General features: G+C 33.1%; 1 protein-coding gene across 1 annotated transcript in view; it reads left to right on the forward strand.

Moving 5' to 3' along the window:
* Nucleotides 1-25,798, forward strand: part of LOC123671608 (hemicentin-2) — a 425,727-nt gene that overhangs the window by 366,924 nt on the left and 33,005 nt on the right. The window contains exon 8 of the mRNA XM_045605573.1: nucleotides 25,151-25,291. Coding sequence (XP_045461529.1) covers nucleotides 25,151-25,291 — 141 coding nt within the window. The remainder of the gene's footprint in view (nucleotides 1-25,150; nucleotides 25,292-25,798) is intronic.

Genomic DNA, 25,798 nt, shown 5'->3' on the forward strand with positions numbered 1-25,798 from the left:
CTTATTGTCTGAGTGCTAATTTGCACCCCATGAGTTTGCTCAAGCTGATTTTGAAGGAGGCGAGCGGTTGCAAACCGTTGTCTCAACGAAGAAACTCTCAAGTAACGTTCTTGAATGGCAGTTGTTACCCGTGGTTTACCCTGTCCTGGTCTTCGGACATTCATACCTGTCTCCCTGAATCGCTGCAACATTCTGGACACACTTGTATGGGAAACTCCAAACTTTTCTGCAATTCTTGTGTATTTCCAACCTTCTTCTCGCAAAACTACCGCTTGGGCACATTCCTCTTGGGTCAGATTGCGAGTTTCGCGTTGCATAGCGATCGAGTGTAGAAAATCAAACTAAATAAAAACTATTGATCACTAGAATTGATCGAGAACAACTGATTTCAGAATGGAGCCAATACATTCAAAATCTGATAATCTCATCTTTTTTTATTACTGCTGGGAAAAAACATCTGTATTGAAGAAAAACGTTGAAAGTGGATAACATATGCATGCATAATTCTGATAAAAATAATTATCATTGAGAACACCTTCAGTTGTAGAATAAATTTGAGATTTTCATAATGTGGGTTAATTTTTTTGCGCAGTGTATCTGATAAATCAGTATTTTTCTTGAATTGAAATAAAATATACATATAGAAGTAGGCAGATAAATATTGCGATTTTGATATTAATTTAATATTCATAAAGTGTACCTATACTGCTAAAAGCTTCTTCTCATATACTCAGAAAAACAAATTAGGCGAATGAATGGAAAAATGCGTTCGATTTTGGAATTAGTGTTCTGAAGTAATAACTTTCTATTTAAAATGGATGACTTTTGGCAGAACAGAAGAAAAAACACCAGGATGAGGAGCCAAGATGCTGAAATTTTTTTAGTAACTGACCCAGATGAGCAAGAATTCTTATAACACTTTCAGAAAAAAAAATGACCGATACTGAAGGAAGTACATAATTGAATGGCACTGATATTTAGGTGATGATATAATAGGGAAAGATACTCCCATTATCGGAGGTCTTTCAGTAGCAGAAACGTGAAATAAGACGAGATCCAAACTTTAGTAGCTGAAAAAATAAGTACCTCTAAGGACTAGTCTGTGAGTGATGAAGTTTTATGGGGCTAATAACTGAAACTCTCCATAGAAATAATGAATATAAAAAAGCGAAATTTTGAAATTGGAGAGAGATGTTCTCATTATTATTCACTGAAGGTTCAAGAAAAGTAGAATAATTCAATGTTCACTTCTGAAAGTTACGTTATTATTTGTTATTATTTTCTCTTACATGATTTTATTTCACAAATGTTCTGTTTCATATGAAATTAATAAGTTCATCAATTCTTGGAAAGCTGCTGAGGTAGATAATTTCCCATTTTCCACGATAATATCGTTCACCTTTAAATACACCGTGAAATGAATTAATAGTTCTTGTTCTCTGGAAAAATTGCACATAACAGCGCATTATTGGAAAGCATATGCAGCAAACACTGTCTGTAGCCTTAGGAACTCAAGGCAAGGAAATTTAAATTCAGGTACTACTAACGAATATTCAACAAGCCGTCTCGTAGATTTGTGCTCTATCGAACTTCACTACTGCAATATCAATATCATCAAAATTAATTCCTCGTAGAATGATGAGCTGATATGAAAGACAATAGCCTGAGTATCCTGAAATATTATTATTCGGAAGAGGTCTCCAATCTAGGTCCATTCACCTGAATAAATTTGAATTTCTTGAAACCCTGCTGTCATGTGCGATGCCAGATATGTATAATAAAATTTAAGATCAGGGCCTAAACTACCATACAATTCAGATAGTGATCACCTTAGCAATCTATGAATCATTTTCGTATAACTTTTCAATGTTATTCAGCGTATCGTCAATACAACCTATTACACAAGACTTTCAAAGAACGACATCAAATCGGTTTACAACAATATACAATTCCTCGGGCAATTTAATTATTTCATTGAACAAAGTCGGGTTCACTGCAACAACAAAAGAATGAAAAGCTCCGCAAACACAACTCTTTGATGTTCTTTACCCTTTTATCGCACGGTACTGTCCATCATTTCCTAACCAATGAAAGGCACAACAAATCTCCTATTTTGGAGAAAGAGCTTGGTTTATATGTGGATGGCTTTCCATCCTTCCTCCGACTATTTCTAAAAAAGACGTTGCACCATTGTTAAGGACATTCAGAACTTCTAATTAAATTCGAATAATGTAGGAAACCAGCAATGTATTATTTTTCAAAAAACTCATTGATTCTTAGCGTATTCACGCGGAGAATTCTGAATGATGCAATCGCAAACTTTGACTGATTGAAATCAACAACTCGACAAGAGGACGTGTTGTATAATATTTTCAAAGCGAATTTCCGGTACTTTTTTAAGATAGTTGCGTCATAAGTGAATTAGAAATAGCAATCAAACATTAGGTAAATTATCTGAAATGTTTCCTCTAATAAAGTTTATATACAGTGTGTGGATAAAGTAAGGAACAAAACGCATAACTCCGTTATTGAATATTTTCAACCACGTTATGGTACAGAAATTTCACTTCTGACTTAATTAATTTTCGAAGAGTGACGTTTTATTTTTCAAACGACTACTCCAAGTTTTTTTTGGTGCTTATCAGACTTATTTAAATGATGGTGTAAAAAAATTGGTATCACAGATCACTTTTTTTTTTATTATAAATTATACATTTACTAGAGAAAATCTCTATTCAACCACGAAAACATATGAAATTTAGCATGTGCTCAGTTAACCATTTGGCACTGACAAATGTATTCCATGAGGATCAGGTTTGATACGCTTAATAATTCAGAAGAGTTCAGGTAAAAATTTCGTGCTGAAATCAAGCAGATCACTCCTGAGCGAAGTATACACTCCTGAACGAAGAATCGGTCAGTGCCAAATGGTTAACTAATCACAATTTAACATTTGCGCTTAATGTCACACACTGTATATGTGAAATAAATAATGTTTTTCATTTCGTTTCCATTGAAATGAGAAGGATAAAATTAGCAAAGAGTTTATTATGGAAAACAAGTTCAAATTCCGTTCCTTCGAAAAAAAGTGAGATAAAAATGAAAGGAAATATTAGCTCACCCATAAATACAATTTCAAAAAAGATTGTGTCCAAAAAATCTGTTAAGACAACCTCGAAACATTCAATCTTTCCTTCGCTATTATTCTTACAGATGGTTCAACATACGAATCGATTTCCAGAAGCATACATTTCAGGAGAGCATGCCTCACTCTGCAAGTTCGAAATAATGGTCCTTCTATCTATTCGGATATTGTCAACCATTACAATGGCACAAAAGGACATTCAGCAGACGGTTTCCCTTCAAAATTTTAGGCTCGGTCATCACAAGTGCGGAAGACATTATCTAGTCAACCAAGATCTCCTTCTATTCTCAACTTCTCGACAAAATTTCTGAAACATAATATTCAGAGTGCCTATTCAAACAATGCAGAATCATTGCAAGGTATATCAAGCCTCACCATAGTAACGACAAAATTTTTACTTCGTTTCACTTTCCTAATTGCTTTGTGTCCAAATTCCAAAAAATAATATCTGATGCATTCAAACTTCAACCAAGAAATCAATCAATCACATTGATTGGTCTAGGTCAGTTAATTGAGTTGAGAGAATGTTCTCAAAACACTGAGGAAATCTGATGAAAGCAACTCTGTTCATGTGAAACACTTTATTGTTTTAGCATAATATTAGGATTATTAAGTCTGTGAGTTTTGAGGGTTATCTTAACACCTCGTACTTGTAGGACTCTTATGGTATCATAACATTTTTGGATATTGTCCCCTATTTATAATTAATTCATCACATCGGTGTTTATATTGATATTTCCAAACTCATATATTCATGTTATATTAAAGCATATTATAAGAACATAATATTTTCATACCTCATACTGACCAACATTTCGACGGAAAGTTTCAAGCAGCTAAAAATTCATTTCGCAATGTATTTCCACGATTTGTTGCTACTCTCAATACTATGTCAATAGGTGTGGCGCATTGTTTCCACGTAATTTTTCCTAAATCGAGGGTTCTTTCGCTCTTACCCAAATACCCTCAATAAATTTTAACGCTACCAGACTGAAAGTCCTGAAAATTTTGTATTTACCTATTGGTGACCTATGCCTTCATGTTTTGCGAAAAAGCAGAAATTCCTTTTGAACAATTTATGATCCTACCAGAATTCCCACACCTACTTTACGAATTACATAAACATCGCACTAATAAAACGCACAATATTGAGGTATCGGTATTTTCACGATTCCGCTTGAACATGTTCATCGCATTTTAAAAAGATATGATTCACATGGGATCACCTAAAATCTGAGTGGAATAGCCAAACCAAATTCCGTCAAATTCATTCCGAAATTATTCATCTACCTTAAAAATACCCGAAAACAAATACGGTACTAAGTGACGGAACTTTGCGCTCCATGATTTAAATTTTTAACTACAATACCTATAACGTGTTTAAGGTTTTTCGATAATTCATTTTTATATAAAAAAACGAGTATATTTTTCAGAGAAATCAATGTAGCCACCGCCGCGATTGCTGTTATAAATAATATTCATGAAATTTAGCGAGACCAATTCACACATTTGCTTCTAGTATAGGATCCCGATGTAAAACGACCTTCACCGAGATGCTTATTTGATAAAACGTATTTTATATTTAATTTAACATGTCAATGAATATATCACATATGGGTTGCCTAACAAATTTTGGTCCAGAGTAGGTTTAATTAATAATTAAAAAAAATTTTTTTTTCGAACAAGGCACCGGTTTGCTTATTAGATAAATTCTATACCAATCGAAAGTATGAAGCCCATAGAATGTGCAAACGTTAGGTTGCCTATTTTTTTCCGGTCACAACTCTCGGGTTGCCAGGTATAAACAGGTCAATCTATACTAGCATTTTGCAACGGTCTGACTATTTAATCAAAATCAATAAAATTAAAGATTATTTCATTATGAACACAGTGGTATAGGGTTGCCTGCGAAAAATCAGTCCAGAATCCTGGTTGTCGAATTTTAAAAAGTTAAATATTGCTGCGAGTGAGGACACAGCATAGCAGCTGTTTGAAGTCCGTCCAGTGAAAGAAAGAGAGTGCGCATGCTATTTGTTCTTGGAAATGAAAAGGATAGCGATAGACTCGTATATGCGTGCATCATTTTGGAGCAGATAATTATCAAAATAGATGAATAGTTATTTAATTTATTTTTAATCAATTAATTATTTATGTGTATATTTTTATGTGACACTAAATGAAAAGAATAGCGATAGACTCGTGTATGCGTGCATTATTTTGGAGTAGATAATTTTTGAAATAGAGGAATAGTTATTTAGTTTTTTTTTCAATCAATTAATAATAATTTATGTGTGTATATTTTTTATGCGACACTACAGTATCTTTACTGAAAAAGAAGGTTATAGTAATACATATATAGATAATACTAATCTTGCAAATTTCATCTTTATTATTAGACGACAAAATGAAAATCAACAATTAAAAAAATACTTCTGTTTATCATAAAAAATTATAAATACAAAAATTTTTTTAAATCATTCAGGTTCCGAGTCTCCAACTTCTGAATCTTCTTCGTCATCATCACTCTCCGTTTCAGTTCTTTCGACAATGTCTTCTATCTTCAAAGGTGTATGATCCCCAACGAATCCTACTGATTTAAAATATTCATCTAAGAACCAACCGCAGTTCTCAGGCTGAAGTTTCACGCATATTGGATCCGTTGCATTAAGCCACATGGAATTCACAAAAATAGTTCGTGAAATTTTTTGAATTAATGATATCCAGCATGGTGGTATGGAGTTGGAGTCAAAGCCTTTTATTTTTTCTAAGAAGTGCTCGCTGTCTTCTTTGGCAGAATAATTTTTCATAAAAATGCGTTCACACTGGTGCAGTTCCTGATACCATACATACTAGCCGTAAATTCTTGAACGGTCTTCATTTTTTCATCAATGAAAATATCAGCAGCATCTGTTAATGATGCGAAAACTGATTGATATTTTTCATTTTTCGAAAATAGCTGAGAAGGTTTTACTTTTCCTTTATTATAAAATGCTGCCGTTTAATCGCAACCTGTAAATGCATGGAAGGCAGGAAGACTTTGGCATAATTTGATTCCTAACTTCAATGCTTTAACATTCATACATAAATTTTCACTATCCATCGAATTAAGCATATTTTTTGTAGGTTGAAAACGACAATAATCACCTATCTCTTTAAGTCCTTCTTTAGCATGTTATAATAATGCTATATTTTCATTTCTCTAATTCTGTGGTTATTCCGTTCATTCTTCCACATCTTGTAGAACAAAATCGTGCGAGAATATATCAGAAACGCACAGTTTTCATGGTTATATTTTATTATTCTATGTTGGCACTCCGAACTTTCCGCCACGGCTTTATCTGTCAATTCATCAATTTGCCTTAAAGAAATCAGTTCTGCCAACCAACATTTTTCAATGCAAAAAGCACTAAATTATATTTATGGAAATATTTCATTAATTTCAATGAAAATGCAATGAATTAGAGAAAATAATGTATAATACTCGTACAGAAGGCTCATTCTACCACTCGTTCATTCCAAAACTCGCCACTTCGTGGCTCGTTTTTGAATTTTGAACTCGTGGAAGAATATCAATGCCTTCTGCACTTGTATTATAAATAACTATTAGAAATCTGTTTCTATTTTTTGTTTTGATGCGGTTAATAGCCGAAAATATTCTCTTGGCATTTGGCATTCGAAATCTGAAATATTCAGCCACCCAAATTTGTCGATGAATTCCAGTTAGACATATATTTTTCCACTGAATACCAAATGTGAGATAATGGTATATTTTCAACGGAAGTTTACACACCATCTGTTTTCAATGAGGCACTCTTCGGATATTCCATCATTCTTCGTATTTATTCTCAGCCGACAGAAGTTTTATGATTTTATTATGTTTAAGTAGGTACGTTCTTCTAGAAACACGTAGAACGTAGAACCTCAATGAGAATGAACAATGAATTGATTCATAGAAACAGTCTAGACATCCGAATTTCCATATTCCCAATCGTCTCGGTTATATTTTTTAAAACTACCAAAATCTATCATACTAAAATCTACCAAAGGATTTCTTCCTACTAAAAACTCCATGAAAATGCGAAAAATCTACTAAAAAAGTAGATTTCTACTGAATCTGGTCACACTGTATACGAGTCTATCGCTATCCTTTTCATTTCCAAGAACAAATAGCATGCGCACTCTCTTTCTTTCACTGGACGGACTTCAAACAGCTGCTATGCTGTGTCCTCACTCGCAGCAATATTTAACTTTTTAAAATTCGACAACCGGGATTCTGGACTGATTTTTCGCAGGCAACCCTATACCTTTGTGTTCTTAATGAAATTATCTTTAATTTTATTGATTTTGATTAAATAGTCAGACCGTTGCAAAATGCTAGTATAGATTGACCTGTTTATACCTGGCAACCCGAGAGTTGTGACCGGAAAAAATAGGCAACCTAACGTTTGCACATTCTATTCATACTTTCGATTGGTATAGAATTCATCTAATAAGCAAACCGGTGCAATGTTCGAAAAAAAAATTTTTTTTAATTATTAATTAAACCTACTCTAGACTAAAATTTGTTAGGCAACCCGTATGTGATATATTTATTGACATGTTAAATTAAATATAAAATAAGTTCTATCAAATGAGCATCTCGGTGAAGGTCGTTTTATATCGGGATCTTAGACTATTCTTATCTTGAATCTATTGTGGAGCATTGACATAGACTATCTTCTACGTGGTCCCAAAGGAATTGTCTTAAGGTGTTAGGTTACAAGCTCTTGGTTGCCAATTGTCAATCATCTCTTCGAGAACTAGAATAGCGAGGAATTTTTCCTCACAAAATTTCATGGGTTCTTGTACCTATTCACGGAGGTTTATAAGCCTAATAGAATACCTAATTCCCAAAATCGACGAGCTATCGACAAACCTGGGTTTTCGTCAACACTACGGGCGACGAAAGAATATTCTCAATTGTTCCTGAGCGACCCACATGACTTCGATTGTCTACGTCTATTGAGTCCGAAAAGGTTAATCACGACGACATGAAAGTATTTTACGAACTGTGATTGCAGAATTTTTATTATTTTTGTAGTGAATTTTAACTATCTCAATGTGTTTTTGAAGTATATATCGTTCTATGTTTACTAATGGCGTAGTTTTTACTAATCAAATATCAAAAAATAACAGTTTCATAGCCGCCTAGAAAGTAGGCTTTTCAAAATGAAGCCTCTAATTGGAAACACTCTATAACAAATAGTTAATTCAAACATAAGAAATAGTTGAAGAAAATATCAGTATTCCACTTATTCTTGAAATTTCAAAATACTACCACTTAAATTTTTTGAAGGCTTATTGTTTCAAACAATCGATCCCGTTTGAAGGTAGTTGTATATGAGTTGATATTGTTCGAATAATCTTTTAATACGGTTTAATTCTTACTCTTTCATGCAGTGTTCGATTTAAAAATTGTCATTTTTTACCATAGCTTCAGTTCTCTATGTATCTTCAATAAACCACCAGTTTGGCGAATCACTCTGTATATATTCATATACTTCGTGACCGAATTCAACAAAACTAGAGGCATTCAGAGTCAACAAAGTTATATCTGATGGTTCCATCGATTCGAGACTTCTATTCCAGCCTCTTCCTCCATTGTTATATTCGAGATAAAGTCACAGACCAAGTTGCGAATTTGTTTTCAACTATCGAATATGGTTGAGAGATCTATCTAGATTCTCAGTCCCAAGTTGGAATTATAACTTTCAGGACAATGGAAAAATTATTGCATCGGGAATGAGTTCGAAATTGGAAGTAGCGGTTTGGTTCAGATCAATGATGAACACCTTCCAATTTCAATATATATTTAGTACTCTGATAAAGGAGATTATTGTGGAAAATTATTCGACAATCTCCCTGGAAATTTTTTCAAATACACAAATAGATCTCGTATTGACACTGATCTTTGTCTGGCTGAGTATTCTCCTCGTTATTACAGATAAGTCATTATTTCAAAGAATACTAACAGGAACGATTCTAAAAGAAATTACCACATTATTTAGGTAATAACATTTTGAATACAATAAATCGATAATTTTGAGGAATTATGCGAATATACAGGGTGTCCCGGGAAGAATGTGACAAACAGATATCATGAATTGAGGACATCATGGAGGACTCGTATCAAGAGGTTTCAATCGCCTGAGTACCTTCGTTTGGGATATTCAGGGTGATGTTCATCTTATGGGTGAAATTTCACAGATCAATAGGTAACTGTTTAACTGATCGACCGATTTATTTCAAATTTTGAAATTTTGTCACCCTTTACTAGCGCCTTCCTTCAATATTTCTGAAATCAAGTGAATCAGATCCGGACTAGGAAAATTTCAGACTTTTCCTATTTTCTTGAATATTGGATCACCCTGTACGTGAACATTATGATTTTTTTTTCGTTTTCGTAACCACAAAGAATTAATTCATAATAATACAGGGTGATCAATAAATATTCCCTCTGGGAGTGAATATTTTTTAGTTTGATAACTCTTCAATTAATCCACCGAATAATTTCAATTTTTGAAGTTTCGTCATTACTATCGTCTTCCTTCACAATTTCTGAAATCGAATAAATCAGATCCGGACCAGGAAAATTTTCGACTTTTTCTATTTTCGTAAATATTGGATCACTCTGTACGTTGATATCATGATTTTTTCTCGTTTTCGTAACCACAAAGATTCAATTCATAATAAAAATTCTAAATCAGTGCTTGTCACCGTCAAACTGGGTGATCAATAATCATTCCCTCATGAAAGAAATTGCATAGTTCAAGAAATCTTGAATTTATCGTTAGAATTATTTCGAGAATCGCAGTTTTTTCACCCTCTACCAATGCCCTCTTCTAAATTTTGTTCATATCATTTAAGAAAACTTCTAATCAACAAACTGGATGAAGAATAGAACAAAAACAGCATTTGAACTTGAAAACAATGAATCAAAAACTAAATAAATAAAATATTTTCAGTTCAGCAGGGATTGTTCAAAATAGTATCCATCCATTTCAACACATTTTTGAGCACGTTGACTTAGTTGTCACAGATTTCGCTATCGTATTCGGTTGAGATTCAATAATATCTCGCACATCAATAATTATTTGTAGCGAATGCTTCATACTTTTAGTCTGTATCGCATAGATCTCCTCCTAATGAATAATCCAAGGGTGTCAGATAAAGGAATAGAGGAGGCCAAGCCACATTTCCACCTTTGCCAATCCATTTGTGTTCAACAGACACAGTCAAATATTCACGCACTTTTTTTGGTTAGTGCGCATTACATCCATCATGTTGCAACTACAACGTTTCCATTGGAATGTTTATTAGCAAAGAGAATTACGTTTCTGAGAATTTCCATGAATTTCTCCTGTCTACCTATTATCAAAAATATTAGGGCAAATCTAACGATTGTTATTGTAGTTACCGCACCAAACATTTAACGAGAATTTAACTTGGGATTGTTTATTGATCACCCTGTATAAAGGTGCCAAGCAGAAGATTTAAAATTTATGTTTATTGTTTACGTACAGGGTGTCCAATATTCACGAAAATAGAAAAAGTCTAAAATTTTCCTGGTCCGTATCTGATTTATTCGATTCCAGAAATTGTGGAGGAAGACGATAGTAATGGGTGACGAAACTTCAAAAACTGAAATTATTCGTCGGTTTCATTGAAGTGTTATTGGACATACAAAAATTCACTCATAAGAGAATGTTTATTGCTCACCCTGTATGACCGTGCCAAACAGAGATTTAGAGTTCTTATTATGGATTAATTCTTTGTGGTTACGAAAACAGAAAAAAATTCTAATGTTCACGTATAGGGTGATCCAATATTCAAGAAATTAGGAGAAGTCTGAAATTTTCCTAGTCCTGATCTGATTTACTCGATTTCAGAAATATTGAAGGAAGGCGCTAGTAAAGGGTGACAAAACTTCAAAATTTGAAATTATTCGGTCGATTAGTTGAATAGTTATTGATCTGTGAAATTTCACCCATAAGATGAACATTATCCTGTATTTCCCAAACGAAGGCACTCAGGCGATTGAAACCTCTTGATACGAGTTCTCCATGATGTCCTTAATTCATGATATCCGTTTGTTGCATTCTTCCCGGGACACCCTGTATATCGAGAATTTATATTTAAAAAAAAATTATGTATGTTTACTTCTTAACTTTCAATAAATAAAAAATAACTGTTTTGAGGATAATTCCTAGCTCAAAATGATTTATTAACACTTTATGAGAGTTTCCAGTATATTTCAAAGTTAGGATCTTTTGATATATAAGCTTATGACCATCGATATATCGTCGCAACAAGGTAATTCTATATAATCGTTTTCTTCACGTTAGAACACTGTAAAAAATAGGCAAAACACATGGTACGATCTCAGTAAAGTTTTCATTACACACGATAAACAAATCGCACATAATAAATGAATAAAATCTATATTTTGAGCACTGTGGTAGGTAATACAATACGTACTGCCTAATGGGAACCAATTAGCTATAGTTTCAGTGTTTCAGTCTTTATGTACGGGAGACAAATCGCATAGTTTTCGTAAACAAAACGCACAAATTAAATGAATGTAAGATCGCACTTCTATTCAACAGCACGCCGAATTAAATTGAGTAGAGCCAGTTGTAAAGCTCTTATTACGATTATCTGAGAAAGAAGTACTATATAGCACTCTCCAGTGCTGTCTAGTATTCATTACAATGGTATACTTACTTTCAGTGAACTGATTGTTACCAATGAAGACCTTCCAATTTTTTTTAGTATGTTGAAATATTTAAAATTTTTGACCAATTGTGCATGTGGACACTTGGAATGAATAATCATATCCTCATCTCATCCTCATCGATAATCATAAAAATAAGTGCGATTCATTATAAATGACTCAGAACACCTTCTAACTGAAAATTTTCAAAAATTCATTATCGCTCAATTGAAAAAGCTCATTCAAAACTGAATCTAGAAAAGTGACTACTATGTAATACTTTCATATGAACGACCTTATAACTCGTCTGAAATTTTTTTTTTTCGAAAATTATGATTTACGGCCATGGTGAATTCTAGCTGACCTATAAATGAAGAATTCGAGGAAACCACAGGATCGGTGTCAGAGAAATTTAAGCACTTTCATTCATGCATCACATATTACATAACTAAAAAAATTAAAGTATGATATATCAAACAATATCCGACTTCTATGAGACTAGAAAAGAAATCTTCCTCCGTTCTCAGTATGCTAGCCCTGAATTACAAATTTGGCCATCTCAGGTCAACCAATTTTTGGAAAAAAAAAATTAGAAGTTCGAGCCAGATCTTTGGAAAGCTTCAGTGAGAGAGCTAATAGATGCGTATATGATTCCGTTTCATGTTCGTGTTTAGAATGGAGTATAGTATTACAAAAATAATAAAATATGACGTTAAAATATAATTTCAAAGGACACACATCCCTCACAATATCCAACCAGATTTTACAATTTTAATAACTACTAAAAGCTTCAAGCTTCTGACAAGTATCGCAAAGTCCTAGTTAAATCGGGATAAAAGATATTCAAAACATAAAGAACATAAACATTTTGAAACAGTAAATAATACACCACCAACGTGATGAGAATTTCAGCAAATGTTGATATTGATATGGGAATATGTATGTACTCACCTATAATTCCATCATTTATACTTCTTTAATATCAACCTAAATTTTAACAGCCTTTACAGAATAAAAGTCAATTTTTGCTCTTGTGTCACATGATTGTTTTTATCTAACATAATATTTTCATGTGGCATATATTTATCAATATTTTGAATTCGACCTTCAACCTCGCCTTTAACTTTATGTCCGTTTGTTCACATTCATTATTCATAATGAACAAATATTAAAGATAGGTACTTCAAGAAATGTCAAACTTGCTCATTGCGAAGTAGACTAAAGTCGTATTACATTTGTAGATATTATTTGAATGAATTAAACGAAAACACCTTTTGAGAGCCGATTTTTAACCATCGCAATACTGAATAAAATTCCTTACCACATGACCTTGCTATCGCAATTGCTCAAATAATTCAGGTCGGTCTAATTTCTGTTCCCAAAAAACCGAAATAACGAGTAGGTATAGTTTTTCATTTATTCGTATCCAACTTAGATTCTGTTTGCCGATCCACTGGATCAGAAAGTTTTAATTTGGGAATCCTGGTTGGAATCGTGCGAGATCGAGCATGCCCATCGGCAATACCGAAGGGATCATCTTTTTCTCTCCTACTCGACGATGGCGACCCTTCATTAATGTCACCTGACCCGTAAAGTAAAAAGAGCGAAAATTTTTTCGTCACGGTAATTATCATTACGTGAATTCGAAGTTCAATTAGGAGGAGTCGCTTATTATAGAAGACTCTCCTGAATTTTAACGAGTTCATAAAGAAATCGAGTTCATCTCTGTTCGACTAGACCAGAAGTAACAAAACTTTTTCGATTGCGTGTAAGTTGAACGAAAAAAATCATCATAACCGCCTATCAATGAGAATTAAGGTTTTTCATTGGATTTTTATCTCAATAAATTGATTTCGTTTTTTTCAATTAAATTCAGTCATAATTATATAGTATGCATTTGTTATGTTTGAAAATATTATTCGCAAAGAGATGTAACGAACGATTTACGATATACGCCTGAGCTGATCATATTAGCGATAAATATTGATGAAATTTTTTCAGCTGAAACTATGCCGACATTTCAGACTCCAATTGAGCATTCAGACCATGTTTCTGTTTTCTCACGTGGTCTCCATTTATATCGTCAAAAATGAATATTTATACAAATATTCTGATGATTTATTTGATTAAGCTCATTTTTAAAAGTTATTGCATTTTTATTATTTTGACTACTTGGGCAGCTTTCATCTGGCTTAGTGAGTTTTATAGTCTTTATATTGTATAATTTTCATTTTAAAAGATACTTCATGTTGAGATTTCTTTGATGTTCGATTGTTTTGTTAACATTTTTTTTGTGGCTGTTTTCTATTCCTCGAATGAAGTGGCATCAATTTAAGTGATTTTTTTTAATCTTTTGTAGCCCTGATGAAGAATCAATAAAGATTCGAAACGTTGGCAAATTTAATAAAGGTTTTTTATTTTTTTTTGTTGTCCACCGTTCCTCAAGCTGTGATTACCTCTTTTATTGATTGATTATGAGGACCGGAGTTGAATACCAACTTTTAAAGTTATAATCAGTAAGTATTTGACCTACCGCAAACTAGCAACGTTTTTGTTTTGGTAATTGAATTATTTATTTGCCTGAAAGTTACCGACTGCTGGAACCAAACCCAATGACCCTTCGCACATTGACAACTTTTGTCAATCAACTTTTCAATCACAAAAATAGAACATATTAGGAAGTTCTATTAGAAAACCTTTCAGTATTAAATTATTCGACATATACGATCTCAGAATAATAACAGGTTCTGTTAAACTCTCTTCACATACTCAATTCATACTCATAATATATAATAATCATAGTCTCATTGAATAAAAGATTTACACAGCAACTAGACCATGATTTTGAACGTTAAAGATTCTGAATAATGTATGAAATATACGACAGATACGCACGAGACAGTAAATTAGTTATCTCCGAGTTACATGGGCTCCGTAATCCCCAAGAAAGCTATATGGAATCGGAATTGTCTTCCCCAGGCACCAGCTCTAACCATGTTTATTATGATTCTGTTTGCTCCCAAAACGCCGTTCAAACCTTCATCGTTTAAGAAGTTATATAATCCCCTGCAGGGCCTTCCATTTCTGACTTATCACAACGCAAGATGAAAATTATGATCGACAATAAAAGCTCATTGGTTTCTACACAGATGCTTCAGGTGAACAAAAATGTTCGAAATGTTGGCAACACAAAACAGCAAAATTTTAACCAACACATTTTGATGAATTTTGCCTACAAATAACAATTTTTCTTGGGGAATAGGGGAGGATTCTATTTATAGATTTGAAATTAAAAAAAGAGCTGACTTTGTGTCAAAAGCTTCTGGATCCTTTTACATCGAACAAACCTTTTGAAATGAAATCAATGATATATCAATAAAACACGTACTATGTGAAGAATTTTCATATAATTTTTTTCATTTATAAAATAATGTCATGCATTTGAGGTATTCCGATCTCTGGCTCTTTTTTTTTCTTCAAATATGGAACAGTCTATGATGATATGTTTTAATGTGAGGTTGACATTGCAAGAGGTACATATTGGAGGTTCAGTTCCCTCTAAGTGGTGTTTGTGGGTGATGGCTCTTCTGTCTGTGTTAATTCTTTTGATGCCGATTTTGCGAAGATGTCAGCTCTTTAATTCCCAGGTATACCTATATGAGAAGAGACCAACATAAATGTTACTGAAATATTATTCTCTTGTAGACGGTGTGTAATACTCAGTATTTGTCTTACTAGTGAAGAGTTATGGTTATGTATCCTCAATGGCTTCAGAGCTGAGTCGGAACGAACTAATATGCGCTGATGGCCTGAGCTTGAATTATCCAATTATTCTAACGCGTTCCAGATGGAAAATAATTCTGCATTGTGTATAGAACATATTGATGGTAGTTTATATATTTTTTTAATGTTTTCTGAATTTTTGTGTCACGAAAAGTTATTCGAAGAAATTAGAATCAACGCAAAAATGGCTATTGAAGATAAAATATATCGAATACCTTACCGCTTTCCCACTGAGAAACTCTATTGAGATGCAGGAATTATGTACCTCAGGAATACTTCCTCCATGCTTTATTGATCCATCAGAGGAACAGTTCGTCATTTGCAAACATAAATAAACACCGCCATGAAACTAGAAATATAGGTAACTGGATAAAACTTCCGCGAACTTTAATGACGATAGGACAAAGATGTCATGCATACCTGGCCCCCTATACATATATATAATAAAATACTTCAAGAGGTCTAGAAGAACCCCCTCCTCCAATTTCTCCAAGAGGAAAATAAAAGAATGTTAATGATGACATATTTTAGTTTCTTTTATTTTTGTATTGATGCCTGAAGGATACCGCACACTTTATTATGGAAAGTGGCCTCCTGTCAAATTGGCTGAATTTTCGATATGTTATAGTCCAAGTCATTCCAAATAGAAAATTCATTGAAAATGCAAAAATTTTTTTGAAGGCTATTTTTAACGCCAGAGGACCCTGAAAACTCTCATTTGTTTTTCAGTGTTAAACAATACAAAGCCTTTTCCTGGAAAATTATCAATATTCTGAGTAATCAATATGTGAACAGTCATTAAAATTATACTACAGAAAGCATTGTTTTTTTGTGTTGCTACATTTGGTCATTTATAAAGTGTTTCCCAGCTACTTACAATTTTTAAGTTCGATTAATAGAAAATGGTTACAAATCGCCCTAGCGATCTACAGTCGAAAATATTCATGAATTCTTTTCTCTACCTCATTCTACATCACATAAGAAAAAATATATGGAGTGTTCTTTTCAAAAGAAACCGAGAGTTATAATCGAAAATCTGAAAAATCCATCTATTTGCAGATTTGTGTCTTAAAAATTCCTAACGTTTCAATAATAATTAAAAAAAAATCTATTCAAATCTATGTTCTATACACGGATTTATGATATTTCTTATCTTTTCTCATGCCTTGTTTTTATGATGATTGAAATATTTTTCAAAACGGAACATTTCGAATGAAACTTTCGCTTTCTTTTGAAAGGAACACTCCATATATATTTTTAGGGATTGATGTAGAATAAGATTCCTGAACATTTTTGATTATACATCGCTAAGGCGACTCGTAAACCTTTTCAAATAATTTATCTTAAAAAATTGTAAGTAGATAGGACATGCTGTATACAATTGACCAAATATAACAACACCAAAGAAAAAAGCTTTTAATAGTATCTCATTTTAATGACTATTCACATCTTGATCACTCAGAAGAAGAAGAAGAGTGATGATTATCCAGAATAACGTTTTCTATTGTTTAACGATGTAGAACAAATTAAAGTTTTCAGTGGCTTCTATCGTCAAAACTAGCCTAAGCATAGAAAAACTTTTGTCTATTGAACTTTTTCTTCCGAAGGACTTGAACTATATCATATAAAAAATTCAGCCAATTTGACAGAAGGCCATTTTACCTAATAAAGTGTGCGGTATTCTTTCCCATACAAGACAGTTTCACTGACTTGCAAATGAGATTGCCTTCGGGAAAGATACACCTATCGAGGTTTGAATTGTGTTGTTATAAAATATGGATTTTGAGTTAGTATGGGGCACATTTCAATTGTATTTTTTTTTTGGGTTTTTTTCTTTTGAATATGTTGAATGAACATGATTATTACTATCATTATTATTCACAGTCATTTATTCTTAAAATGAATTATATAAGAATAGAAATGTAGACATACTATCTTCTTTGTGTCATAACCTTATATTAGGTCATCCAATGAGATTCGGGAGTGCAATACAAGACAGCTGTGTATTCCATGAAACCCAGATTGTTTTTGTTGGGAATGTAGACAGGCAATGGCCAAGCCGTGTCTCGGCTATTCCCTCGAGAATTTTCGACAACATCGCAAAAATACTTATTGGGCTGGAATCCTTCATTGCTGATGACCCGACATCCTTGAGAATTGGATGTACAACTGGCTCTTCCCAAGCATCAGGGAATGTAGGTTTTCAAGGACTAACAACAGACGATAATATTAGAGTAGAGCAGTATTGGATTCTTATCTATCACGGGCACTGATATAAGGAGATTTACTCTATTAGGAAATAGGTGATATCAAAGGATGTGTATACGAGAGGATATATTAATTTCAAAATGGCGGAAGTGAATGTTGTACAGCTCCAAACAAAGCTGAATAAGTGGAAAAAAGACGAGCTAATAGAATTTATATTATTCAGAAAATTACCACCAAGTGTAAAGATTGGTGGACAAGTGTTTGTTGCCCTTTCTAAAAGATTTGAGGAGGAAAACTCAAAAATGGGAGGCGCAGAGGATATACCATAGTTAGAAGGAAGTCTAGACGACCAGAGAACAAAGAAAAATCAAATTTTGAATGAGAAACTAATAAATCAACTTGAAAAACAAGTGAAAGATCAAGAATTAATCGTAGAATTATTGAAGAAAGAAGATTCCAGGAAAAGTGAGGTTATATCTGATCTTGAAAAAGAAGGTAAACAAATTCCGGCGAATATCGATAAAAAGGCCTCAAAATCAGAAATGCCAATCATAATTAAAACAGGTGTACCACTAATAGAAAAGAACATGCCTAATAATAGTAGTTCTAACGAATCACGTATGTCACGTCTAAGATCAATTTCATTTGATGGAACGAAAGAACTACTCAACACAGAGATGATAGATAAAGCTAAAACAACTAGAAATAACCTGCAACTTGAGGCCACCAATAAAAATGAAGATAATATCATTCAATCAATACAGCAAAAGGCATGGGCGCACGCAGAAATTTTTCTCAGGGGGGCAAAATGAAAATTATTGAAAAACGATAAGGCGTCCATGATTGTCACTGAAAATCGGAAAATTCCTTTTCTTTTTTCCCTCTGGATTGAGATAGTAATATTGAGGGTGTTGTGCTGAAAAATGAGGCAATCAAAATATCAGGGGGGACCATGGCCCCCCTGCCCCCCTGCTAAGGAAGTTTTCGATGAATTTTGGACAATATTTTTAGAGACCTTTGAATCAACTTGTCCACAAAAGCTCGTGAACATTGGAGAGGGAAATCAAAAATCGAACCTCAGAATGAATAAGAAGGTGAAGGAAGTAAGGAACAGGTTAGATGCACTGTCGGTTATATTACATAACAGGAAGGATGCAGACAGCAGAATGGCGTATAATGCTTGCAAAGAACTATACAGAGAAAAAATTTTGAAAATAAAAAGAAAAAATAATCTCAAAAAAGTGGAGAAAGCAACAAATAAAAATAAAATAATATGGAAAATAATTCAGGATTACTCAAAAAAAAAAGAAAAATAATATGAAACAGAAATAAATCCAGCAGAATTGAATGAGTATCTGCTCAAAATGGGAAGTGAAATAGAACAAAACTGCCCACCAGTAAAAGTGAGTTCACTGAACCTGCATAAAAAATCAATGAGATTTGTTGGGAATTCTTCATTTTTGAGAGAAACAACTGAAGCAGATATACAGAATATTGCAAAAGGGCTCAAGGCAAATGACTGCAGAGATATTTATGATATGTCCCCAAACATCATAAAACAGGTCATTTCAAGCATCGCCGAACTCCTAGCGTGAATCATTACGAAGTGCTGCTATGTTCCAAAACAGTTGAAAATGGCCAAAATAATACCTATATTTAAAAGTGGAGATAAGGCAGAACCTTCAAATTATAGACCAATTTCAATTCTGCCAAGCCTCTCCAAGGTCTTCGAAATGGCTATCAGAGATAAATTTGATTTTTTTCATAAATTTCATGTTGTGTGTGACGAACAGCACGGGTTTCAACAAAATAAATCCACAGATACAGCAATATCATCTGCACTAGTTAAGGTAGCAAAAGCTTTCGACTCAAGAAAAAAATTTAAGCTGATAGCCTGTGACCTAAGTAAGGCATTTGACTCCCTTAACCACAAAATTCAAATGCAGAAGCTATATAGATATGGAATCAGAGGAGAGATACTCAAGCTAATTGAGAACTACTTGAGTAATAGATTTCAGAAGGTTTCCGTTCAGGGAAAATGTTCAGAATGGGGGAGTGTTGAGAGTGGTGTCCCTCAGGGATCAATTCTGGGGCCGTTGTTGTTTCAGATTTATATTAATGACTTACCACCAAATGTAGATTCACACAGCACGGTTTTTTTTTTGTTGACGACACCTCTTTACTCATTGTTGCTACTACCAATGAAGAACTTCAGGGAAAATCGCAGCGAGTCCTAAAACAAGATGAGTTGTGGTTCCATGCAAACAAGTTCAAAATGAATAAAGAAAAGACTCAAAGCATTGTATTCGATGCCAGACCCAGAGAGGACACTTGAAATTCTTGGGTTTATATCTGAAACCAAACTTGAAGTTTTGGCAGCATACAGAAGTTCTTAAAAGGAAGTTGTCCATAGCTAATTACACAATTAGAAGATCAAGACAGGTAGCAGGTGAGCAAGCTGCTAAACATGCTCACTTTGGATATTTTCACAGCCTTATCAGTTATGGACTGCTATTTTGGGGTAGTGGACCTGAAAAAAACCAGATGTTTGTCAAACAAAAGAATGCAATTCGAATTATATGTGGACTAAAGAGAGCTGAAAGCTGTAGAACCTACTTCAAGTAGGAGCGCATACTTACACTTACCTGTCTATGACACTCACCTGTATATTATACATTCACAACAACAAGGACACATTGACCCGAAATGGAGAATACCATAATTATACTACGAGAAATGCAGGGAAATTTTCAACTCCATACCACAGGCTCTTAGCAACTCAGCTGAGCGTAAATCATGAAGCCATACAAATCTATAACAATTTCCTGAATGTCTCAAAATTATGAATGAAAAAAAGCTGAAAAATTAAATGAAAAAAATACTATATGAAAAACATACTACACTAATTTTGGATTTTGAATAGTTTGTCCTCCAATATCATGTTTGTGATATACTTAAATGTTAACTTATTGAACAATATTTTTGTACATTTATATTTTAAGTTATTGATATCTATCTTTCGGGATGTTTGGCATATTTTACTTGTATTTTACTTTGACGCCCCATGTAAAATGTTTATGGGTTAAAATTATTCACTTTGTATCAATATGTCTGTGAATAAAGATTATTATTATTATTATCAAAACATATTGAAATATAGTTACGTATTTTGCCAATAATACTATAGTTTTGTGTGTTCTCATAAAGTAACGTTCTTTATTAGTTAAATTAACAATGTTATCAAAAATACTTGTCTAGCAGCAATTGGTTTGAATGTAATACCCTGTAAATTGTTTCATTTTTAGATTAATAAAAATGTATAAAAATAAGAAATACCTAATTTCTTTCATATTCTGTCTGCTAGACCACAAGTACCAAACATGTTTGGAAAAAGCATCATCTGAAAATGTAACAAACTACAGGGTGTTACATTCAAACCAATTGCCGCTAGACAATAAGTATTTTTGATAATATTGTTAATTTAACTGATAAAGAATGTAACGCGTTACTCCTTGAGTACACACAAAACGATTGTATTTTTGTACAATTGGAATCAACATGCGATACATTTTTGGAATCATTAAATTAAAATAAAAAACCGACATGTTTCAGGATCATTTCTTGAAATGGTCTGTTTAGCTGGAAATGAATTTGTTCCATACTTTACGACAGTGTATAATAATTTTGAAACTCTCATAAATAAATATACTCAATGAAACCCACATAAGTAGATAAATTGATGAATCTAAAAAAGTAGAGCTAATAGAGAAAAACGGATTGCATGTACAGATTTGGCATCCTAAATATAATAAGAATCAGCTCTAAAATCCCTGGCACCAAAATAATTTTTTTTTGTTGCTCTGTAATCTCCCTAATGAATAAAAGTTCGGCGTACAAAAACAGCAGGAATCGAAATATTCATTACTCTCCACCTAATACTTCCGAACTAATCAAATTGCACATCTATAAATATTGATACAGAATCCCCACGTCCGTTATATTCGGCAATGTTCAGCGTTCCCTTCAGAAAGAAGGAATAAACAGACTTTTCGAGAAACTTTACGATCGAACTTCCAGTTCCTGAAACTGCTTTCTTATAACGGAAGGGCTGTTTCTTCATTACGGGATCGACGGTACATGGGTGATAAAACCAACTCACATTTCACTGGAAGAATCTATTCGCGAAAAAGTTCACGAGGGATATATCCTGATAGGAATCTCCGGCTACTTTGCGTCCTCGTTGTGTTGTAAAGTCATCTTGAGAATTCTTTTGTTTGCACGTATCAAGTTTTATTTCTTGTACTTCGCAGTTCAGGGAAGTTGAAAACGAGGTTGGAACGGAACCAGAAAGAGGAATTTAATTCTGGAATTACAAGTTTTCTGTTCAATACATCAATATGATTCAAAATCAATTTAGGGATCATCTGCATCGAAATCATAAATATTTATTAACAGGGTGTTACATGAGTGATTGACCGTAGCCTAGTAGTAAATGCAGTTCATCCAGTAAGTAGTTATTGCCTATCCTAGGACTGTTAGTTTCGGAGATACAGGGTGATTCATGAAACTTCTGATATCCATAACTGCTCAACTCTTGTTCATGCAAAAATCCTCAGTGTTAAAACAATATTGAAAATATTGATTAGAATTATGTCTGATCAAACTTTAAATTAATTCGAAACTAGAAATTAAATTCAATACAAAAGAACCTAACTATCTTTATTTCCAAAATTCATTTTATAATACCTACAACTCATGTTTTGATGAACCAATAGAATCCGTAGATTTCTCACAGTTACGACGTATTGATAAGTGGATATACCCTTGACTTGGTATAATCATTTTGGTGTTTTGCCTCTTTCCATATTGGGATCAATTCCATAGTAACATTGTTAGACGTTCGCCAAAAAAATGAAAGCAAGCTCAGTGGAATCTCATTGAATTATCAGAATTCAGTACTTTGATTATAATTATTGAAATTATTTGTTATATAATCGTAATGTTTATCAACTCGAGCATAGACCTTCAGCCCTATTCTATAACTTCAAATCGAATAGAAATAGTAAGATTCGAATAGAATTGCACCGGAATCGTTCAGAATTCGTATTTTGTAACTCAAGTAAAATTACTATGGAAATCAATTACGAATTATATTTTCCGATAGAAGAAAATTTGTATATAGAATACCAGAGTTGAACGCGTCAAAAAGTGAAACATTCCGATTTTCCAGATTACGATCCAATTCGTTCATTTCTATTCGAGTTACAGAATAGTTACAGAATTCGATTATACGAACCTCTTCACACGACGTAGTTCGCGAAACATCACGAGAGCACAGCTCGAGTGGTGTTTGGCGAACTACTTCTCGTGAATCGGTGTATAATCGAATATTGCTTATGCTTTTGTGATATTATAAATGTAGGGTTTTTATATCGTTGTCTAGGGGTTATATAAAAAAGGCCGCCGGTACTTAACTATTGTTCATTTACACTATGTACAATTCAACGTCAATTGAATGTAAAGCCACTGAACTTTCGTCTATCGAAGCTATTTCATTCCGTCTAATTGTTAATCGTCTAATTATTCGAGTTTATCCGTCTATATCTAATGTCGAAATTATCTAACTCGCCGCGTCTACTCTTTTACGTCGAACTCTATGCGTCTAATCTCTCACGTCGAATTCTAACTATGTCCGTCTATTCTCTAACGTCGAATACCACCCTCGTTCGTATGTATCTTACTCCAGTCTCCGTCTCAAGTCTCAAGTACCTCTTTTCCCTATATCGATAAATCTGCATGGTCCACCGTTTTAGGATCGATCGCGTAGTTTTCGTATTGTAAATTCAGTAGCGTATCATTGGTTAAGAATTCGGATCCCACATAAATGAATATTTTTCTTTCAAAACTATCTTATGAATTGAAATTAATGGTATTCAATTTTTTCGAAAGAATTATTGTTTTATTATTGCTGTAAATCAAATACACCGAAAAATACACTCGCGGTTCCCATTTTTCGAGATTTTTATGCAAATTTTTTCAATTAATATCTAGTTTCCGAAGAAACCTCAGTTTGATCATACCTACTCCTAATTGATATTTTTTGCAGTGTACTACTATACTCAGTAGGATTTGAGGGTTTTAGAATAAAAAAGTTCCGAACAAAATGTTGTATAATTCAAAACCTCAGCTGATAATTTCAAAAAATTACATGAAACATGAATTCTTTCGTTTGCTTCTCTTTTGAAAAAAATGAGCCATTCAAGGTGAAAATTGAATTCATTGAATTGATTTGTTTATTTTTTTATGGCAACAACGACATTTATCTGAAAGTTATAAAAAAATATAGATTTCGAAATCCCAAAGAAAAATTCAATAATCTGGGTACTGCCGTGAAAATATCAAAATAACATTAATTTTTTTGGGAGCGAAGTGAAGAAACCCACAAAATTTGAACAAAATCGAACCATTGTTTCCCAAGTTATGGGTATTAGAAATTTAGGTCAACATAAATCAAACCTGACATTCTCATTCATCTTCTGTACATGAATTATCTCATACCAATAACAGACAACAAAAAGATGGAACCATTGAAAAATTTCTCGAATAATGTAAGATTTTTATTCAGTTACGACAAGTGTCGTACTCTCTGCTTGGTGCAGGGGAAAATTAAGATCAACATATCACTATTTCAATGGACAAAGGATTGAAGCAATGAGGCGATTTTCCTCTCCCAAGCATATAGGCAAAATTCGGGAAAATAATAATGAGAAACGGTATTCATTCTTCTATAAATATGCTGATCTTGTAAGTGAAAAACTTGAAAGGAAGACTCTCACTATACACATGTAAATTTGAAATTGAAATCCTACAATAATGATCGAATCTATAAAGATGGATCCACAACTAAACTTTCCTTATATAATACATATATCTTATAGTAATTTCGACATTGATATTGTCATTCTGTAACTGAAGTTTTTTTATTTATCTCAATGTGGGAATACATTATTTGAAAAAATGAATAAGAATTATTTCTGGAGAAATACATGTAACTAGAGATTTGAGCATAGGTATTCTGTGATCAGAATTGCGATTATTGTCATAACTGTTTATTTAATTATCAATTGAACTCTTTTCAAAAATAACTTGATATATAATAAGATATTCCATAATGGCAAAAAAAGGGTATGTCCTCATAATATCAAATCGATAACTATCCAGAAAACTGAAGAATATAAAATGATATTATTTTTTTGTTTCAGATTTCCAGTAATTCAGGACTGATATCCCATTTTGTTAATCTACAAATTGTTATACCAGAAGCAACAATTCAAGGAAGCAGATCCGGTGAGCATCATGTAGATGTTGGCAGCGTGATCGACTTGCTTTGTGTTATTGAAAAGGTGAGGAACACTCCACAATGGAATAATTATTTTTCAAAGATAAAAATAAATTGTTTACTCGATCGATAAGATAACGTAGTAAATCAATTTTCTCCGAATTCACATGAAAGAAATATGAATACCTTATTACGAAGCATAAAATAAATACAAATAACAGTAATAGACGAGTCACGCAATGGGCAAAATTCAATTTAAAGTAGTGTCGAAAGAAATATGTCTATGTAATGACAAACCCGTTTTGATTTAGTATGTCCTGGTTAGACAGACATAGATTGTATATTTCGATATAACGTGCCCAGTAACCGAGTCATTAGAAACAGTGGCTTCAATATGAGAAAACATTACAGGAAATGCTATTATTCTGAAACGAGTCCAACGTTTCTATCCTCATTATACAACTGACCTTCAGAAGGTATAATAATTTTCTGACAAAACTAATATTACTAAATTACTCATTCGATTAGTTCTTCATTTCGAAATAATCATCAACTTTATTTGTTCATCCAA

This window comes from Harmonia axyridis, chromosome 1, assembly GCF_914767665.1.
Source record: "Harmonia axyridis chromosome 1, icHarAxyr1.1, whole genome shotgun sequence".
In the NCBI taxonomy this organism is placed as follows: domain Eukaryota; kingdom Metazoa; phylum Arthropoda; class Insecta; order Coleoptera; family Coccinellidae; genus Harmonia; species Harmonia axyridis.